This window comes from Phalacrocorax carbo, chromosome 15, assembly GCF_963921805.1.
Source record: "Phalacrocorax carbo chromosome 15, bPhaCar2.1, whole genome shotgun sequence".
NCBI lineage: Eukaryota > Metazoa > Chordata > Aves > Suliformes > Phalacrocoracidae > Phalacrocorax > Phalacrocorax carbo.
The window spans coordinates 6,590,635-6,606,017 of record NC_087527.1 but is presented as its reverse complement, the minus strand read 5'-3'; the positions used below and the strand labels follow the sequence as shown (position 1 = coordinate 6,606,017).

The 15,383-nt window shown below is 42.6% G+C and overlaps 1 protein-coding gene across 2 annotated transcripts in view; it reads right to left on the bottom strand.

Annotated features, from left to right (window-relative positions):
- Nucleotides 1–12,757, bottom strand: part of TTC28 (tetratricopeptide repeat domain 28) — a 196,283-nt gene extending 183,526 nt beyond the window's left edge. Inside the window, exon 1 of one of the 2 annotated variants that reach the window (XM_064466755.1) lies at nt 12,517–12,757. In XM_064466755.1, the coding sequence (XP_064322825.1) occupies nt 12,517–12,609 (93 nt within the window). In that variant the 5' untranslated portion in view covers nt 12,610–12,757. Of the gene's footprint in view, nt 1–12,284; nt 12,367–12,516 lie in introns of those variants that run through there. The other variant, XM_064466756.1, reaches the window with a different exon arrangement.
- Between the last annotated feature and the right edge of the window lie 2,626 nt (nt 12,758–15,383).

Genomic DNA, 15,383 nt, shown 5'->3' with positions numbered 1-15,383 from the left:
AATAAAACATCAGTGTGTTAGCAATATTATCCTCATACTAAGTCCAAAACACAGCACTATGCCAGCTACTGTGAAGAAAACTAACTCTATCCCAGCTAAAACCATAACAGCCTTATAAAACAGATCATTCCCTATGAAGGATGTCTTCTAGAAGACATATTGCCTTCTTCAGGCATAAGACTAGCTGTAGTCTTTTTTAGTATGCCACACTCCATATATTCACAAGTCTTTCCTCCTTGGCCATACTATTGGATTCTACAACATGAAGCACAGTCACCAAGTAAGGAAGTTAATCTGAATTGGTTGCAGGTGTGAATGTGAAGATAATGCCATTATATCCAGAGTCTGATGCAAAGATCACACAGAAGCACATGCACGCACAGACAATGGAAGAACGTACAAATTCTCTTCAAACCAAAGAACTTGCACTGGTACATCTGCTTGCAAACCTCTATATCCAGCACCTGCAGGCTGCAAACCGCTCATAAATGGGAAGGGAAGGATGAGTCTTTGGAACCTGGTACACTCACAGAAATAACTGGGGCACACAGTTTGTTTTAGCAACAGAACAGTCATCACTGGCAGAGTCGCCTTCCTGGATTGTCAACTTCAGACACAAAAAATAAAAATTGGATACAAAATAACAAAGAATCACTGAATCACAGAATCAAGATTATTGAAGTGAGCTGTAGAAAGTCCCAGTTCCATTGATTCTGGTACTCCCTTTCTCATTTAACTTTCTACATTCCTTATTTTCTTCTGCCAGGCATTTGCAGTCAGTACCTGTTTTTGTCATGTATACCCTACTCTCTCCTAAGGACCCTCAAAAACTCAGCAATAATAGTTTTGTACAACTCTGATAACAAGATAGTTGTGAATTCTGCAGTAATTGTATTTGGCGACAGGCAACATGTACATACAGTAACACACCAAGTACTTGAAAATATTCATTAAAGGTTTAGACTACTATAATCAGGGCTGGTGTCATCCATCTTTGGTTCTGCAGACCAAAAAAGGTTAATCAATCACATATTGTTACCACAACACAACTGTAGGGCTTAAATACATTACCAGAGCAAGCTGAGGCATATTTTTAGGTGGAAAGGGAAGCAAGCTGCAAGCTGACATCCTGTCTCAAGCATCAAAATGGTCCAGAGACTTTTTTTTTCTTAAGTCCAACAACAACAACAGAAAAGCATCAAATTAGAAACTACTTATCTCTTCTTTTCCTTACAATTATACAGGTATTTGTCCAAACTGTTTCTAAACTTCTCTACTGAAAGAGACTCCACGTTTTACTCAGGCCATCTCGTTACACTGCTTTATGATTTTCATCATTAAAATATCTCTCCTAATACCCATCCCAAATCTCCTTTTTATCAGTAAATGTACCGTTTCTTGTCCTGTCTACAGTAGACCAAACCAAAAACTTTGTTCCTTTCATCTGTGTGGTTGCCCTTTATATAGTACTCCTGCAAATATAAGCGTGTGTGTCTGTATTTGACCATAAACTTCATAATGTGGCCAGTTTGCCATGACCTGAGAAGTTGCAAGAACAGAATATGAAGATTTAGCAGCTATTACATGAGTAGACGTTCAAACAAAAAGATAAGGAAACCCTGTGAAATCTAAGACAACTCTAGAGGCCATAGATGGCTGGAGGTACTGTAGGGAAATGGGGTTGGGGAGTACCCAAGAGCCAGGGACAGCACAGGTAACTACCCAGAGATACACTGATTCACAGGTAGAGTTGCTTTGCTGTAGGAAAATAAAAGAAGCCAAAGAAAATACCATTCTTCTCACATTTCCTTTTATCTTCACCTACTTTTTTCCTCTGTAGTTTTAGCAGCTTCTTTAATTCCAATAACTTATGTTTCTGACTATTCCTGAAACCTGCTTAAGTTAATAAACGCACCGCCATTGTCAAGATTCTCCTCAGTGGGCAAACCTAAGAACCATTCTGTAATTTTTCCAGCCGTTAAAGTCAGAGCAACTAATGAATTTTCACACTGTTCTTATTTCCACACTAGCCTCTGTTCCTGGAAATTACCAGAAGAGTGGAAAACTTGATTTTACACAACATAAAACTAACACTTCAGAGTTACTACAAGCAAGAAAATACAATACAGTCTTTCAAAAATGCTCATTGTATACAAGGACCGTGGAATCTTTTAACCTGAGCAATATTCTGCTCAAAAAAAAAAAAAAGTATAACCTTTACCTGAGGCCTAAAAGGAGTTCAGACTTGTAAAAAATTTCTGAAAGCAGCTGAACTTTCATGCAATACTCAAGGAAATGCAGGGCTAAAACTCCAGAGGACTCTCATACATCATTTTTTCAGAAGGATCTGAGGAAATGGACAATCATAAATTAAGAAAAGTATAAGCGGGCCAGCACAGGGGGAACAGCAGACCCAGTGCAAGGTCATGCTGACCCATGATCCTTAGAAATTGTGTTAACAAACAAACAACCCCACAAACACATGCTTACCCCCACACAATTTAAAATGCCCCCCTTTCCAAAGCTGTCCGCTGTCACAACAACAGATGTTGCTTTAATCTATGCACATTTACAGGAACTTTTTGTAATCCTGCTACGCTCATAGCTTCAGTAACTTCCTGCTACAATTCTGACAAAACCTGAGATTTTCATGAGCAAAAGAAACTCCTGCGGTGCAAATTCAACTAATTTAAGTACAGGTAGGTCAGAGAGCACAATTCAATTTTCTAGCACAGCTAATATGTATAATACTTGTACGATGCACTTAACTGATGACAAGGACCAAGTCAGTCTATCAGAAGGAAAATAACAGCCCACAGATACCGGTATCTTCTCTTTTGACATCTTCCACAGTCAGAACTGAAGCAAGATTCTCTCCCTGGTTTCTAAACTACATGATATTTTGTTTGTGCCACAATTATAGGATCAAAAAGAGTGTTTGTTTTGTTCTCCTGTCTGGTCATGAGCCCTACATAGTCACTGTGACTTCCTCCCAGGTGGCCATACCATATAGCATTCATTTATAAGTACATTGGTCATGAAAAAAATATTTTTTCATAGTCGTCATAGAAATTTTTGTCAACTCTGAAGGTAAAAGGGCTCCACTGAGATTATCTGAGCTCCATAAGAACTGGTATTAAGACAGATAGGCGGTATCAACTTGGCAGAGAACAACATTTCAAATTCTTAAAAACTATAAAGCTACCTTAATTTAAATAACCAACTGCAACTATAACTTCCCTTAACAGAATTGGCTGTCTTCATCACTAAGTGAGTTAATTCATTGTGACATGTTAAATACAGCCAATTCACACCAACATTAGGAGTGAAAGAAGCAGGGTACAGACTGGAATAAATTAGTCTGATCAGTTAGTCACAAACATAACCAGATCAGAAAACATTAATCTCTCAGCAGAAAGCCCAAATATTTTCTTCAGGTTCCTCCTTTACTACAGAGTCTAGTGCAGAATGCGAAGGAAACAATTTTGCTTCTAGAACTTGAACCGTTGAGCTCAACCTATCAGTAACAGTACGCAACGGCTTCAGCCAAGGTGATTTCCAGTTTAAACACTGCTCATGTTGTTCATACAACAAAACAGTTATTTTGTTAAACAATGCCAATTTTAAGGGTACAACATATCAAATAAACTACTCCAGTGTCTCAGATGTATTTTTAAAGGTGTCCTCTGTCTTTCTCATTGTATTTCCTGGTGATTGGCTTGCATCAGGGACAAGGGAAAATACCAAACGTTGTGTAGTTTCCATTCTTGTATCATATCCAGGGCAAACAACTGCAGCCTCCAGATGTATGGGTATGAGAACTAGTACTTCTAGTATTAATTAATAATATTATGTTATTTAGAAGATAATTACTTGAAGAAACAGATGCCTTAACAGCTACAGCTATAACTGCCTCCAGCTGGAGACTCAGCCTGGCAGCAAAATTACAACCAGCATCACACCAAAGAACCCACCTCTGGTTCAGCAGCGGTGGTATCTTTCCCATCACCTCCACCTGACCGCAGGGACTGATGCTGCTACAACCACAGAAGCGACTTGCCTGGAAGCAGTCACCACAAGCTCTCCACGAGTTACCATGCACTAGGTAGAGAGGCCTCTGCGAGGGCATGTCTCATCAGGCACAATCTCAAGGAGCACTAGCAAGACTAAAGACCACACGAGTCGAACAATAGCTGTCTTTTCCATTTGTTTTTTATGCAGGAACAAACGAAAACACAAAGTTTTTAATGATCTGCCCAGAATCATACTGTGAGTCTGTAGCAACAAAGAGAATCCATGAGGAGACATCCTCTCAGTCCAAGTAAAGTGGTTTCTGCCTCTAATATCCAGTGAAGCTAAATAATCTCATGAAAAAAAATGAAATTATTTTAAAGGAAATTATGATGGTAATTTTTGGAATATATTATTATCTAATTCCTGCTATCACGAGAACTATGTAAGGCAGTAAAAGATCATTAGGTAAGAGAAAGAACCACAGAACAAAACTGAGTCACTCTGGCACACAAACCACAAATAAAAAAAGATTATTCTGATGGTGCCAACACACAAAAAGTACTCATTAAAAAGCCATCCCTGCTTTCCAGTCATGAGTGCTCTTCTCCTGCTAACACAGAGGAAGGTGATGGCAACGCACGTATTTAGGCTGCCTAACGCTTTGTTCCGAAGGTACTCATACATACTAACCCAGTGCTAAAGAAGAAGCCGAAGTTCCTTAGTGCAGTGAGAGAAAACAGCTCTAACGGAGTGCAGAATAGGATGTAGCATTAAGGTAGGAGCTCATGTGTTTCTAATAAAGACGATGATAGTGCAAACTTCTCAGCATCACTTCTCCATACCAGCACAGGGCACCAGAAACCAGCTCCTACTACAGAGGTCCCATTAGACAGAAGCTCCCACAATATCAGCTTCACATTTGACTCAGCAATTAACTGCCTTCACTGGTGGAATAGCCTCCTCCTCGTCTTGCAAAAGGTGTTCAAGATTCAACCTTACTGACCATTCAAGGCGAGTGTTAAAACACACACAATTTTCTCTGGGGTTTTTCTTTCCAAGAACAAATGAACTCCCAAGCCCCCAAAGCAAACAGTAAGTTGAACACACAGAAAAACCTACATTACAAGAATGTTTATCTTCCAAGATCAAGCTCGCTAAACTTTGTTCTCTACAGAGGCAGAACATTTAGCAAATAAGATATGTAAGTGCCCATACATGCTAAAAGATCTGACTGTCCGAACAGCACATCGCTATCAAGAAAACAGTAGGGAGTAGATTCCCATTAAGTTGTAATAAAATGAGTGAGAAGAGATAACAGCAAATCCGAAATCTGCTCCAAGACAAGAGGACAAGGGAAAACAATGTGGTACAACAGCATGAAGAGAATGCTTGATCAAAGAACAACAAATCTTACACCTCAGAGCTTATTAGTTTATATGTAATCCTTTTTATTTAATGCTACACAATTCAAATATATACACCTTATAGAGATGATGTCTTGGGTGGCAAGTCCATAATTAAGACATCTTTTTTAAAAAATCCTTTATAACTTTCAAAAAAAACTTTGCGTGATATGTAGCATTTTTATATTTCAAATTATCTAAACAGTTCAAAATACTCAATGAAGCATCAGAAAGAGGAAAAAATAATTTTAAAAAGGCAAGCAGAAAAACTGGCATTCCAAGTGGATCCTGAAACAAGGTGACAGTTACTTATTCTAATTATGGGTTTCCAAAATCAGCTTAAATCTGTAACTGAGCTTCCCTTTCTATAAAAACATCTATATAACATCTTGTATTTTAATCTGTAAAGTGGCTTTATGGTTTTTTCACTCCATATTCTGGGGTATTATTGTTTTTCTGTAATAGAAACTATCTTCGACAAGAGTCCAAGAACACATAAAGAATATGAAGTTTCTGCCCGTAACCTCCATGCTCCTAGCAGCTTGCGCTTCAGCTGGTCTGTGCTACACTTCTGAATAGACATGAAACCTTGCCAAGCCACATGCAATCTTCACCCAGCTGAACCGTATTTTAACAGAAATAGTGTGGAAAGAAATGAAAGCGCACTGAAACTGAAAGTTTAAGTCACTGTAGGGTGTGCACAGCAGCTATCCAGGTCACTAGATTCTTTGGTTGTTTTTTTTGAAGCTGGATTTTGTCTTCACAAATTGTTATGAAGTATTACTGGGAGTACATATTCAGATAAAAGACAATGTTTCCTTAAATCTCAGCAGCATAATATATACAACCCGTAAGTGGGACACCAGTAAACTGGACAATGACTCAGACTATTCCCTCGCTTAAACCTGTAGGTGAATGAGAGAAACACTACTCGATGGTCAGTACAGAATGGTCCCTGGGAACAAGACACTCACTCTGCAGACAGCGGCTAAAATATGTCTATGCCATTTTGATGCCTCAGTGAAACCAAAAACACCACCACCACCCAACAGACACGCTGCTAAAGTTACCTTCCCTCTAGCAAAAGCAATATGAAGGAAAACCTATAAACTTCTGTTGCTTCTGTAACTTTCAACATCCTGCAGTTTTTCAGGCCTAGCACTCACTGGGTGTTATCAGGGTATCTAGCCTGACATCTACTTTAGTCTAAAGTACTCCTACAAGTGTCCATTAATATTCTTCTGACATAGAGCTTCATTTCCTCTGGTAAATCTATATTACAGGGGAAAAGAACCCATCAAGTTAGATTTTCACAAAGTAATAGGTAAAATGGAAGTCAAACTTCCAAATTTTACAATAAAATTCTAGAATGGATTTTTACGTGTTCATGGAAAGCTATTTTTATATCACAAAAAAAGCTATAACTTATCTAAAAGCATAAATAAATCAAAAGGAATAAATACCTTGAACATAAAACCGTAACTTACAGCACTATTCTATAAAAAAAAACAACAAACCAAGAACATTTTAGTAAATTTCCTAATGGAATATATGTCTAGGCTTCTGGAGCATATTGTTTTGAAAATATTTTGCTACTTAAGTTTTTCATTGTAATGAGAGACAAGGATATTTAAAATATGAACTTATCAACAGGATGGAAACTGATTTTTTTTTAAACTGGAGCTTATACAAATTTTCTTAAGAAAAAACTGTCTTTTCTAAAGAATTTTCTAAAAATGAGAAGCAACTGTGAGCTTCCAATACTGAACTTGGAGAGATCTGCAGTTGTAATATCAGTTAGACCCACTCTAATTTGAGCTATGCTATGTGTTGCTAAAAATTGTAACAAGAACTATGCAATCCATAGCTAAATTTAAACAGTACTTTTTGGTTCATACATAATTTTAAAAACTAAAGGTTATGTAGACCAAATTATGCCCTCACTTATGCTTTTGCAAAATACTTCAGTTAAGAAACAAATTTCTATTTTCAAGTAAATACTCCAAAACCAAGAAAGAACTAAGTTGTACAGATGCTATTTTCAAATGCTATTGAGAAACTAACCTGATTTCACTGCAAACACACTGCAAAATACTATTTGGATCATGTGTGTAATGTAATCTTTTCATATATCTAGTGCCAAATGTAATTATTTACAACAGTTGAAAAGCTACCAACAATATGCATGAAGTTATTGCAAATTCTTCATTCCCACTTTCCTCAAATTGTTGACCTCAAAGCTCTTCTCAGTCCTTCCTTAGGAAGTGTCTCAAGTAATGACATTACACCAACTAGTGATGAACATGAAGACAGCCGAAAGAGACCATGACATTCTTTAAATGTATAACTTTTTATTAAAGCTCTCCAGTCATGCATAAGTGATAGCCAGGGTTATTGTTGCTCTCCCTCTCCTGGTTTTCTGATTATTATACCTGTTGGTTACACTGCATCTCAAATCAAACTGGAAGCTCACTGAGACTAGGAGAGTCCTCCTTTGAGCACCCGGGTCCATGAGGTTCTCGATCCTTCTGGACCACATTGTACTAAAAGATAATAAAAACTATGGTCCTTCTTGTAAGGTGAGCAGTCTCTCAACATAGGATTATTTTATTTTCCATTATATATACTATTTATTATATATAATTAAACCCTTCTTTTGTGAGCTTCTGAGAAAACTGGAAACAGGTTAATATTTCAAGGCTTCAGTCAGTTACACATAGGGCTTATTAAGAGCAATTTTTCCCAGCCCACAACTGGTCAGGCATGTTCAGGGTAAAGGATGGGTTTTACCTTATTCTAAAGGATTAACCACCAAATAGCTGGAGGCAATCTATCTAAACTCTAAAACGGTATCCTGCGGCCTCTTTCTCAGGTGCCTGCTGGTGTTTCTTGATGGGAGTCATATCAATCACCAGACTAGGAACTGTATACAAAGTTATACTGGCAAGGACGTTCGCAAGGGAGAAGACGGGGGACTGGGCGAGCGTGGGCGTCACTTGCAAATTTCTGAGCAAATTTGCCAAATGAATTCAAGATATTGGCAACACGTTTGTCCTTCTCATTTTCTGACTGTGACATACAACTTTCTGGGCTCCTCAGAGATCTAACCCAAACTGCTTTGGGCAGTATGCAGGCGAGCTGCTGAAAATGTACACTAAGGAAGCAGAGTGATAATCAAGTAAAACTAACGGCCCAGAGCACAGAATAATCTTCGCTATATTCTGGGAAATAAATAGCAGATGACACTCAGTGTCAGTAAATGCAAAGTGGTTGGGAAGAAAAAAATCCTTAGCTGTTATCACAATAACTGGCCTCAAACACACCCTTACCCCTCCCACAAGACATTTCAGAGTCCTTGGAGAAATTCTCCTGGAAACATTGTCTCCATGCTCATGAACAGCCAAAGAGACAAGTAAAAGAATGAGAATCTTTGGGAAAGGAGAAACTGGAGACAGTTATGCCATTCTAAAAATCTACAATAGGAAGCACGTTTTAAATACCATGTTCAGTTTTGTTTGAAGCACCACCACACAAGCAGATCAAGACATATAAGTAGAAAAGGTAAGAGGTGGGTAACAGGTAACCAGATACGGACCAGTCTCCACATCCAACAAGACTCAAACAGACTATGAACATTAGAAAAGGATTGAAGGGAGTAAGTCAAAGGTCAACAAAAATTGAGAGAAGCACAGAGAAGATAAAGGGAGCAATTATTCACTATTTCACAGAAAAAGAGAGGTGTCAAACAGGCAGAATATAAAAGAAAACCAACCGAAGTACCTTACACATGCAGGATAGTTAAAATGCAGAATTATCTCACGTGTTACGAATGACAATAATAATGGATTCAAAGAAGTAATTAAAAACATGAAAGAAATTCACAGAAGTCTATTGAACATGAAATTGAAGTTACACATACATCTTGAATGTTCAGTAAGTTCTAACTGAATTCTCAAGTACTGCAAAGAACATCTACATTTAAAAAATCACCCTGAAAAAAAGAATAGTGCTTTCATCATAATTTAACAGCAAAAGAAAACAAACATAAAATACTCCTTAATTCTTTAGGTTTTAATTTTTAAATAAAAACAGAGACAAGATTCTGTCTATGAGTTATGTTTGTACCATAGATGGCTAGATCCACAGTAACAGGCGCATTACAGATGTCTAAAACAGACCAATCCTCATATAACACTGATAATCAGTCAGTGGAAAGTTAGGGAAAAAAATGTAATATATATAGTATAATATATTTTAATATATATAATATAAACAGATTATTTACTTTTGTATTCAGAATGCTTCCACTGTAAAAGCAGCTGGAAGTCAAAATATGCTTACTGAAACTTTAGCACAATGATGTCAAACTTACAGGCCATACGTATGCCTTGCATGATGCATGTATGTAGCCTACAAAACAGACTCAAACCGAACAGGAGACACTCAGCTTTTACCTTTTCTCAGAAAAACTAAAATCTACCTTCACTGGTCTCACAGATAACCTTCAAAAGTAAATTAATGAATGCAAATTCAAGTTTGTGTCTGAGCATGCTGAAAGCCCAAAACAAACTCAAAAGCTGAAATTTTCCAGGTCCTTGCTAATCTCTTTAAAGAGTGTCTTTATAGATCAGGAACAGTCCCTCAGCATCAACGTACAGTATATTACTGTCAATCATTTCAAAGGAAGAATATGGAAGACTCAAAATTGCTAAAGAATGGGAGAAACAGAGTGAAAACATCGTACAGAATTAGTGGGAAGTAATGCAAAAATTGAGATGAAGAAGAATGAGAAATTAGAGCAGAAAGGAGGTCATTTTCTCATTAAGAGATACTATGATACTGAGACAGAAGAGAAATAAAAGTTGACCTCCGAAGTCTAAAGAGTCGTTTGGTCCCACTGCCATCCAAAAGAACTATCACTAATGTAAAAGAAAGATCTAGTATAAGCTAAAAGGAGCACAAAATCTTGAATTTAATTATTGTGAATAATAATTAAATTATAAATTATCAGTGAGGAATCTGACCTTTTCCTCTGAACCATCAGTTAGCCACAGGCAAAAGCCAGGTCTGAGCAGCAAAGTCCCTACGGAAGACTTGTGAGGGCTGCAGGTGTACATGCCTCCTGGATTTTGTTGCCTGCAACTAACAATTCAACTGCTATAGTATAACCGCTGTCTCCTCTGAAGGGCCACGTGCCATCTAGGAGCGCAGGTCTGTCAGCACAACGGCAATAACAGCATCCGCTGATACACAGGTAGGCAGGTACCTCACCTGCAATCTCTCATTACAACATCCCCACCCCAAGTGACCTCCGCAGTAGGAATGGAAGTAACTGGTACCCAGGGAAGGAGGAAAGGATACACAACAGGCAAGGAAGATATTTTCGACTTCAGTCAAGAGGGGGATAACGTGATACAGTGACGCAGCCAAAAATGAGACTTGATCAATACTCAGCAGAAATATATACACAGACCGATGCTGTTTCAGCAGTGGATTTCACCTCTTGAAAATTAAGATTTGGATAGTACAGAGTATCAGTAATAATAATCATTAATGATGTTATCATTAATAATAACCAGTAGTCTTATACACTAGTATGACCTAGGACTTCAAAAAACCACATGACACTTTATATCAGGCACCCCCAAAAGGTAAGATTTCCAATCCTACTGCTGACAAAAATTTTTCAACATTCAAGGCACACCCACTCACCCATTTATCAAAAATTCTTTTCAAAGAACCTATAAAGGGTTTCACTAGCACCTAAAGAGCTCTTGTTCAACACCAAAAGACCACCAACAAAGAAAAAGCAGCAGAGGGATGATATTGTCTAAGGTTATGCAAACCACCAAGGAAAGTGAGACATCCAAAAATAAGCGTGCACAGCTCCAAGAGGAAGGACAAGAAGGCATAGAAACCCAGCCATTTCAACTCCCCGTTTACCAGGGACAACCAGGGATATCCCTATGGCTGCAAAATCAAACTACAGGAGCATGGGCTGCTGACAGGGATAACACATCTCAGCCTTAATTGCCAGCCTGTGTTCCAGTGACGGAACAGAACCGCATTAATGACGTTTGCTGTCATCCAAGATGCGCTGACTGAATCCAGTCCCAGATTCCAAACTCTGTCAGTAACAAAGCTCTTATAATTGAGTTACTTACAACTTTTTCAACAGCCGGCTTGGCCAGCTGAGGTATAGCCTGCTTGAGAGTGCGTGTCTGTACCGTTAATTCCAACTGGGTAATAAACTGTGCAGCGCTACAAAGTACATCTGACACACTTACAGAAAAAGTTTTGAGATTTTAACAAGATACGCTAAGGTTTTGCTTATGGGAGAGTCCAGAGAGAAGACAGTTGTCACGCTGATGCCCGTGCTCTCCCTCGCAGAAGGGCGCCCGCTCCAGCGAGCCGCAGGCTGGAACACGTCCATGGCAGTACTCATCCACCGGCGACAACAGGTCCCGCAGCTCAGCCCGCAGCCGCCGCCTCGCCTTCCCCCGCTCCGGCCCGGCGAGCGCCGGCGCCCCTCGGGCAGGACCGACGGCAGCCGGGCAGGACCGACGGCCGGCCGAGCTCCCCGCCCGCCGCGCCGCGCTCCGCGGGGCCCGCCGGCGGCGGGGCTGGGCGGGCGGCTGGCCCGGGCCCGCCGACCGGGGCTCCCGGGAAGACGAAGCCGCCGCTCTCAGCCCATCAAGAAGTCCCGGGCGAAGGGAGCCGAGCGCTCGGCCAGGAGAGCGCGGCTGCACCCGAGGCCTGGCAGCCCCGGAGCCCCGCCGGGCACCCGCCGACCGCCGCCGCGTCCCCTAGCACAGCCCACGGCCCGCTGGAGCAGCTGCCCCGCCGCCGCCCTGCCCCTCGCCTCACCTCGCCTCGCCGCCGGCCGCGGGGCCTGCGCCCTCCCCGCGGGCTCCCCCTCCGGGCTCGGGCAGCGGCCCGCCCGCGCCCCGCAACTTCCCTCCGACGGCCGCGGGCGGGGATCGCGCCCGGCCCGGCCCGGCGGCTCCTTCCCGCCTCCGCGCCCGCCTGGCAGAGGGCCGGGCCGAGGGGCCGCTCCCGCCGCCGCTCCCGCAACGCCGCCCGTCCGGCGTCAACTCACCCGGGGAGGCTCCGCGTCCCGCTCCCGCCGCCGCCGAGCCCGGCCCCCCGCTACGGCCCCCGGCGGGGCGGGCGGCGGTGCCTGTTGCTCCATCGCGCTCCGGCTCCTCCTCCTCCTCCCCCCTCCTCAGGGGGCCGCCGCCGCCGCCGTCGCCCCCCGCCGGGCCGATCTCGATCCCGGTCCCGCTCCGGGCGCCCGGCCCACGGCGCCACGTTCCGGGCCCGGCTCTGAGGGACCCGCACTGCCCCGCGCCCCGCCCCCGGGGCCGGGCTCCGGTCGGACCCCGGACGCCCCCCGCCTGACGGCGCCAGGCCCGCTCCGGCGCGGCCCTGCGCCGGACGTCCTGCGGCTGGAGCCCGGCCTCCCCGAGCCGGCGGCGGCGGCCTCCCGCCCGAGGCGGGCCGTTGTGCTGCCCCCCGCGCCCGCCAAGGCAGCCCGCGGCTCTCCTCTGCGGAGGTCCGGGCTGCGCGGTGGCCTGGCGGGGCTGAGGGCGAGCCCGGCCGCCGGTCGGGCCAGACAAAAAAAGCGAGCAGCCTGCCTCTTCAGCTGACTGGCGGCCAGCGCTCCCGAGCCCCACCGTCACGGAGAGCAGAGCTCCAAAATGGTTGCATTGCCATGAAAGTGGAAGACCATCTCCCAAAGGCGGCAGCGGCCGTAGCGACAGCTGCGTGAGGGTAAGTGGGGTTCCACATCGTACCTCTGCGGGGTTCAGGCAGTGACACTGGTCACTGACGGCGCTGCTCGTACCCGGCACAGCTAGGCTCATCCTTGGCTTTCTCATCACATTTGTACCACCGGCATCCAAACTCAAGCCTTCCAAATGCCGTAGACCCACGCCTGTTGAAATGAACAGGCAAGCAGACCTTGCTTGCTGAAGACTCTCGCGCTGTGAATGATACATAATAAAGAAATAATTTCTTGTCTCAGTGAAAATTAGATGCCACTTTACCGTAGTGGAATTTAATAACAGCTCCCAAACTTAGTCTTTCATGGAGAAGTCTCAAACTTCAGAAACCTTTCTGCAATAAAATGATGAACACACAGGCATCAGCTCGAAGGTTTGACTTCAAATGACTGAGATCAAAGTTAAGGTTTAATTAGAAAGCAGGTCTTAGTCAGGACCCAGGCAAAGGAACCAAGCAAAGCAGTTAATTTTTTTAACAATAGTGGGATGTAAAGAAGACTGAGAAATAAGTTCTAGAAGTTTCCTATTTCTAAGACCAATTACAGTTAATTTGCAGAATTATGTCAATTATCTTCTCATCTGTAATGATGCCGATCTTTTTAAAATCACAGGTAACCAAATCCCAAAGGTATGGGCTTTTGCAGTGCACCTGATCACAAACCTAGGCCAAACACACCAAGTCTTTGTGATTCTTCTATCTAGCAAATGGCAGCTGAGTATTCCCTTTTACTTCAGATGAGCTACAGTAAGTGCCAGAACTCTCTGAGGACGTGCCAGCTGCACGTGTCCACCAGAAAGGGAATGGCTTTAGGGGACAGACATGCGTTTCTTCTGGTTTATCACCCCTGGGGATATGGAGCGGATTTGAACCAGTGGGGTTTTTTTTTCATTCAGATGCCCATGGATGTTCCCCCATGCAGTTCATTACGAAAAATAAGAATGTACAAGATTGGCCATTTTATCATTAACAATGGTTAATATCAAATATCTCCAAACACACAGTATCTCTGCACTGGGCATGTATGGGAAAGCCTGACTCAGGCATGTCTTGCCTTAGTTCCTATGTGACCTTGGTTTACTTCATAATGCATTAGGCTTTATTCTTTCCAAACCAATTTTCAATAAGTGTTTTTAACCATAAGATTCATGTCTTAGAACAAAGTTACAGAATTGCTCCCTCTTAGTCAATAATGAAATTAATATCCTCTAGGAGGAGGCACACAGCCCAAAATTTTCATTTAACAGCCAGGTAAACAAAAAATTGTTTATCTCTCAGTTCAATTCCTAGTTCTTCTCTGGCAGGAACTTACACATCTTACATACATCGCTTGTTATCACGTTGTCTTTTACTCAGTCCGTCCTAAGAGAAATAAACATAGTACACGCTTTTTAAGAAGAGACCAGTTAGAACCTACCTGCAGATGATAACTTTGCTTTGAAAGCCTATCAACCGCTCCACAGATCACCACACTGTTGAGTCCACCAGCCCAGCACTTAGCTTTGCCTGAAGTGCAGAGTGCCACAAGCTCCATCAGTAGTTCTGCATCAAAACTGAATATTAGGAGTATCACCACATTCCAGTATTTAAATGGTGGCTACAAAGAAGATGAAGACTCCCTTTCTACAAGGAGTCTCACGGAAAGGACGAGGGGCGATGGGTACCAGTTACTCCTGGGGAGATGCCAACTGGACACACAAAAATTTTTCACAATGAGAACAATCAGCCCTTGGAATAATGTCCCTGGGGAAGTGGGGGATTCCCCAACACTGGACACTTAAGGTTCAGCTGGACGGGGGGCTGGGCCACCTTGTCTAGACCATGCTTTTGCCAAGAAAGGTTTGACCAGATGATCCCTGAGGTCCCTTCCAACACGGTATTCTATGATTCTATGAAGTGTCCTCAGAAGTCTGTCGGCAGCGTTTTGTGTCAGGTAATACTATGTCTCAGGCAAAAGCTCAGCAAACTTAGTATTCCTTTTTTTCATCCATGAGGACTAAGCATTAGTTCCATGCCTAACCTAGAAACTGGAACAGAAGAAACAAGGAGTGTAGATGGTGATGAAACTAGCCTAAAAAATGTTAGTAACTTAGTTCATGAGTTTTCCTGATACTCTCCTTGAGTCAGAGAGCTGGATGAAAGGGAACATGACTATTTGTGTTTTCATGTATACACAGCAGTCAC